We start from the raw sequence: 6,337 nt of genomic DNA on the forward strand, positions 1-6,337 counted from the left end.
ATGAAGAGCATGTAGATGAAGAGCATGTAGGTGAAGAGCATGTGGGTGAAGAGCATGTGGGTGAAGAGCATGTAGATGAAGAGTATGTAGATGAAGAGTATGTGCATGAAGAGTATGTGCATGAAGAGCATGTGGATGAAGAGCATGTGCATGAAGAGTATGTTGATGAAGAGTATGTTGATGAAGAGTATGATGATGGGCGGGTGGAGGAACCGAGCATGGTGGAGCAGTGAGGGGGCGGGGTTAATTAGGGGGCGGGGTTAATTTAAAGAAGTTTGTAATGAAAAGCAGCAGATTAACTGAGTGTTTAATTAAGATAAAGACTAAATGAAGCATTGTTCTGTCACCGCCTGATTACACACACACACACACACACACACTCTCTCACACACAGAGTCACACACACACACACACTTTTAATACACGCATTCTCACACACACACACACACACTGTTTGTTTGGCAGTATTTTAACACTAACTGATCATTGAAGTGAAGTAGTTCAGTGTTAAAGAGGCTCAGAATGTGTGTGTGTGTGTGTATGTGTGTGTGTGTGTGTGCGCACACTGTGAAGTGTAACTGAGCTCTGATTAGAATAAACACTGTTTAATACTCACACACACACACACTGTGTATTTCTGTTACTTTGTAGTCGAGTTTCAAACCAAAGTCAGTTCACTTTTGAGCTGAGTTTCCATAAAACATGTAAGTCATCATGTAAAAGATGTAATAATTTAGATGTAATAAAAGCTCCTAATATATTGTAGAAAACCATGAGCACATAATGTAATGTTCAACAGTTTATGTTTAACTTATGACATTATGTGAAAAATATTGCATTACATTATAAAATTGTAAAAACAGGTTGAATTATGTAATAAATTCAGTGCATTACGTTATCATCTGCAATTTAAAATAAAGCTTTTTCTTTTGTGAAGTACAGAAATCCTTCTAAAAACAACCAGAAACACAATATGGACTTGTATTAATATATAATTATTATCAATCAATCAAATCAAAATGTATTTGTATAGCACATTTTAAAATACATCAAAGGTTGCCCAAAGTGCTGCACATACAGTAGATACACAGTCATACAAACAAAGACTGGATCAATAACGGTGAAAGGTGATGGCAGGATAAATAAATAGAATGTTAAACGTTGGTAAGGTGGACGACAACCCAACATGAAGGGAAGGTTGTTCCAGAGCTGAGGGGCAGCAACAGAGAAGGACCGGGCGGCCCGGGTTGTCATTGTTGTTTTCGGAACAACTAAAAGCTGTTGGCCGAGAGATGTTAGTGAGCGAGGTGGGGATAGGGCTGCAGCAGGTCAGACAGATTATAATTATTCATATTATCAGCAGGAACATCTCTGTGAACAAGTTTAAAAGTCAGTGACAGCTGGTTCCCATCATCCACCTGCTGACACGAAGACGTCCTGCATTAAACCAAACAAATCATCTGCATCTGTATCAGAGTATTTCTTCTCTTTATGTGTTCACCTCCTCTCTCCTCCTGTTGCAGGAGGTGCTGTTGAAGAGGGCAGCTGACCTGGTGGAGGCGCTGTATGGGATGCCCCACAACAACCAGGTTGGTCTGATCCTGCACACCTGTCCCCCTGTCCACCAGGCCACATGTCCACCTGTATACTTGCACACATGTCAACATGTCCCCCTGTCCACCTGTATACCTGCACACATGTCCACCTGTCCGCATGTCCCCCTGTCCACGTGTCCAGATGTCCACCTGTCGACATGTCCACATCCTCCTCATGTCTGATGGTCTGTGAATATTTCTTTATCAAACGTACACAGTTTCTTTATCAAACGTACACAGTTTCTTTATCAAACGTACACGTACAAAGTCAGTTCTTTCGACTGACTTTAGAAAAAGTTTCTGTTTATTCTGTTGTAAAGAAGCACAAATTTCCCATGATGCTCAGCGAGGCTCCTCCTGCAGTTTTACGACTGAAACACCCAACCACTTAATATTCACTCTGTCCTTCTCCACACTCTCCGACACGCTTCTCAACACACGGCTAATCACAGCACACACACACACACACACACACACATACACACACACACTCTCACATTCACACACACACACACACATTCACACACACACACACACACTCACTCACTCAGGTCTCTGTAAGTGAAAGAGTAACCTTGAACAGGTTGTAAACGAATGTTAATTCAACTGTTGTAATAATCATAACAACATCAGTGTGTGTGTGTGTGTGTGTGTGTGTGTATGTTTAAGGTCAGATGCTGTATATGTGTGTGAGAACATGTTTTCAATGAGAAAAGAGTGAGAATATAACGATGGGCCTTCCTGTTAATTCCAGCTTGTTCTAGGATGCTTTTATTGTGAAAGTCTGAAACAGAATCTAAGCTTCCAGTTTATTTATTCCTTTCTTCTTCTTCTTCTGTTGCTCAGAGGATCTTTGTTCTCGTAGAACATCTGTTAGTGAAGGCACTTTGTAAACTTAGAGGGACTCGTCCACTGAGATACCTGAAGTACTTCTTGTTCTACAGGAGATCATCCTGAAGCGAGCGGCCGACATCGCCGAAGCTCTCTACAGCGTTCCCAGGAACCACAACCAGATCCCGTCGCTAGGCAACAGCACCTCCCACGGCATGATGGGAGTGAACTCCTTCAGTGGACAGCTGGCCGTCAACGTCTCTGACACTACACAAGGTACGAGCTCCAGGACCAGTACTACCAGTACTAGTGCTACTGCAGCATCATTAAACCTGTGATGATGTCGTCCTCTTCCAGTCGGTTACAATCGGAACACCAGCAGCGTGTCGCCGCGAGGATACGTCCCAAGCTCCACCCCCCAACAAAGTAACTATGGCAACACCGTCAGCAACAGCATGAACGGCTACAGCAACACTGGCATGCCAAACTTAGGAGTAGCAACGTCCCCCGGCTTCCTCAACGGGTCATCTGCCAACTCTCCCTACGGCAGTAAGTATCAAGGTAAATACAACCAGTACTATTACTATTACCACTACTACTGATCTGGTTAGTGATCTGGTTTCTGTCCTTTTCCAGTTGTCCCCTCCAGTCCCACCATGGCCGTGTCAAACTGTAACTCCTCTCACGGAGTTTTCTCCTTCTCAACTGCCGTCAAACAGAAGAGCGCCTTCGCTCCCGTTGTCCGACCGCCGGCTTCACCTCCTCCAAACTGCTCCGGAAACAACTCCAACGGGCTGCAAGGTGACACTGCACCTCCTCCTTACTCATTCTACTTCTTCACCTCCTCCTCATTGTAGACTACAAGGCCGTGTGCACACAGAAATGTAGTCTACAGGGCCGTGTCACACAGAAATGTAGTCTACAGGGCCGTGTCACGTGTAGACTACCTGTTAGTTATTCGTGTACACCTCCATTTTTAAAACACTGCAGTTTAAACTCACTTAATAGATTAATATATGAATATACAAAATATTATCAGCATTTACTTTCACAGGTTTATTTGAAGTAAAAGCAGAATAAATGTAATCTCTTTTTCATCTCAAATCTTTATTAATACAGTGGAGTGTTTACAGTAAATAAGTGCTGTTATACTTTGTGTTATTGAATGAATGAGGTTTAAATGATCAGCTCTGCTTTCTTTTTAACAGCCTCACACACACAAATACACACACACACACACACACACTTGAGTAGTGTTAGTATTGCATGGAGAGTGACAGGCCAATCCATGTTTTATTCACTACAACCCACAGATACATCCTCTAAACACACACACACACACACTCAGCAGTCAGTGTGATGTCAGTGTTTCTGACAGAGAGGTTTGTCGAGTGTTAAATATTCATGCCGCTCTCCTCCTTCGCCGAGGCAGAAAGGCCACAGTGTGTGTGTGTGTGTGTGTGTGTGTGTGTGTGTTGATCCATTTGCAGGCCTTACATCATCACTTCAGATGAATAAATACACTTTGAGTGTTATTAATAGTTGTAGCTGCAAGAAAAGAATAAATTACCAAAAATTCAATATGAAGATAGTTTTACATATTTACCTTCAGAGTAATAATTGCTGCTGTACTTCATCAGTAAAAATACTACAATACTTTCAACAGAAGTCGTTTTTACCACTTGTCTCTGTCTGTCTCTTCAGCGATGTCCGGCCTCGTCGTTCCTCCGATGTAAAACGTCCTCCTCTTTGTTCCTCGTCCCTCTCCTCCCTCTCAGCCACGAGCACCAATCACCTCAGAGGAGGCGAGGCCTCAGGCGGCAGCTGACTAGTCAGGACGAAGTATTGATGCTGTCTGTCCCGGATAAAAAAAAGAAACTGTTGTCTCTAATTGGACGGAGACGAAGATAAAAAGGACTTTTCTGATGTCACACTGTGTGTTTGAGTAAAAGCTGTGAGGTCACACCTGTGAAGTGACATCACAGCAACTGATTGGTCACCTGCTGAAGAGGTGAACACATGAGGAAACTGACAGACAGGAAGCTTCCTGGTCACAAACCCTCCACAACATGTGACTGAATGTCTCAGCCTGCGATTGGTCCTCGTCCTTAAGAAGGAGGACACTTCCTGTTTAGGCAGAAGAGAAGGAGAGAGGTAGAAGGAAACATCCAGTCAGGAATCACAGAGAGTTAGGCTTCCTCCTGAGCAAGCTAGGAAGGAGGAAGCTCACTAGGTCTGGAGCAAGAAGAGTCCAAAGTAGTTGATGGAAACAAAACTAATTCTTATTTCTTGCTCACAACTTTTCAGAAGTGTGCTTTAAAATTAAGTCGACAACTGAATGGAAACACGACTTCAGTGTGAAGGCAGGGAGAATGGAGGAAACTTTGTTAGGGAACAAGGAAGTAGGATACTCCCTACCTAGGAAGCAAAGATGGAGGTTTTCATCTAGGGAATTAGGGATCAGAAGGCTTCCTACGTAGGGCTCAGGATGAGTGAAAGGAAACATGGCAGCTGAACTTGATTGTGATTGGCTCCACTCACTGAGGAATCAAATCCATCAAATGAAAACCTCCTACTGGTTTACCTCTGCTGCTGTCGGCCAATCAGAGTCCAGTATTGTGACCAGACAGGAAGAGCTGATGAAAGATGTGAAAGCTGAATAGTTTGGTGGTTTTAATAGTTTAAAGAGCACAGTGGACAAACAGAAAGAATAATGAATGAAGCTCATATATGTCCACTCACTAGCCCCGCCCCTTCTCCATTCAGTCCCACGCCAGCCTGTCTGTGTTGGTTATTTATTCTTATCTTGTTTTTTTTCACTGTGAAAACACGTCCTGCATCCTGATAGGCTACTGTCACATTCTGTCTTCTTGTTTAGAGTTGTGTTTTTTATTCTAGCTCCTCCTCCCAAGCCCCGCCCTGAGCACTGAATCCCTGCCCGCGTCTCAAAGGCACCATCCCTGTGTTTCCTGTGTGGGTTTTGTGATTTTTGCCAAAGCTGTAGCTGGCTGAATATTTATACGTCACTGTGGTTGATTCCCCTCCCCCCCACACACACACTGTCCGAGGGGAAAGTCTTTTTGTAACATACAGATTATAAATAGTGTATTTATATCTCAGATTTCTTTTGTACAAATGGATGTTGAGTCATGCCGTCTTCATGGGGTTTTAAACGTGTGTGTGTGTGTGTGTGGTGCCACACTGAAAACAAACCATTGTTTTGTATTAAAAAAAGAAAAATGTCTTCACACATTTATAATCTGTCAATCAAAGCTGATCCAGTCGGCTCCACTCGTTTTTAATGTAAACCTTATTTTAATGACTGTTGGCTGTAAAGAAACCAATAAACTCAGCAGGTCGCTCTGAGAACTCTGTCGCTTCTTTCAGGAGAATCACGTCTTTTTATAGAATCTAGAATCTATTTATAATATAAAATAACCTCTGTTTAGCGTTGACTTCCGGAAGTGAAGGTCTCTGAATATAATATCTCTCTATATATATATTTATATAGATTAATATATACTGTATATTCATATATATATATTTTATATTTATATATATGTCTGCATATATATGTATACAGTGTGTGTATATATATATATATATATATATATATATATATATATATATATATATATAATATCTGTTATGTTCTTTAGTGAAACTAATGAGACATTTTAACAACTGGAGACACAGTTCAGTCTTCAAGTCTTCAGCCAAATCAACACTATTCTATTCATGGCTTGAAATCAGTGAGCAGCGATGTATCAAATATAAAAGAAGATCTGTAATTTGAAAAACAGCTGTGTGTTATTTAGCATTACAATGGTTACTTTCATTACATCGGTTTCTTAGCGTTGAATCGGTTACTTAACGTTACATCGGTTACTTAACGTTACATCGGTTTCTTA

At 41.7% G+C, this 6,337-nt stretch overlaps 1 protein-coding gene across 4 annotated transcripts in view; it reads left to right on the forward strand.

Moving 5' to 3' along the window:
- LOC116400776 (transcription factor COE3-like) overlaps positions 1-5,792 on the forward strand; it is a 36,675-nt gene extending 30,883 nt beyond the window's left edge. For 2 of the 4 annotated variants that reach the window (XM_031878805.1, XM_031878806.1), the window contains exons 12-16: positions 1,524-1,589; positions 2,540-2,702; positions 2,784-2,987; positions 3,063-3,227; positions 4,131-5,792. In XM_031878805.1, coding sequence (XP_031734665.1) covers positions 1,524-1,589; positions 2,540-2,702; positions 2,784-2,987; positions 3,063-3,227; positions 4,131-4,162 — 630 coding nt within the window. In that variant the 3' untranslated portion in view covers positions 4,163-5,792. The remainder of the gene's footprint in view (positions 1-1,523; positions 1,590-2,539; positions 2,703-2,783; positions 2,988-3,062; positions 3,228-4,130) is intronic. The other 2 variants (XM_031878807.1, XM_031878808.1) reach the window with 1 other exon arrangement.
- The last annotated feature ends 545 nt before the right edge of the window (positions 5,793-6,337 follow it).

Source organism: Anarrhichthys ocellatus, unplaced genomic scaffold (genome assembly GCF_004355925.1).
Source record: "Anarrhichthys ocellatus isolate YVR2014 unplaced genomic scaffold, GSC_Weel_1.0 scaffold203, whole genome shotgun sequence".
Lineage (NCBI taxonomy): Eukaryota > Metazoa > Chordata > Actinopteri > Perciformes > Anarhichadidae > Anarrhichthys > Anarrhichthys ocellatus.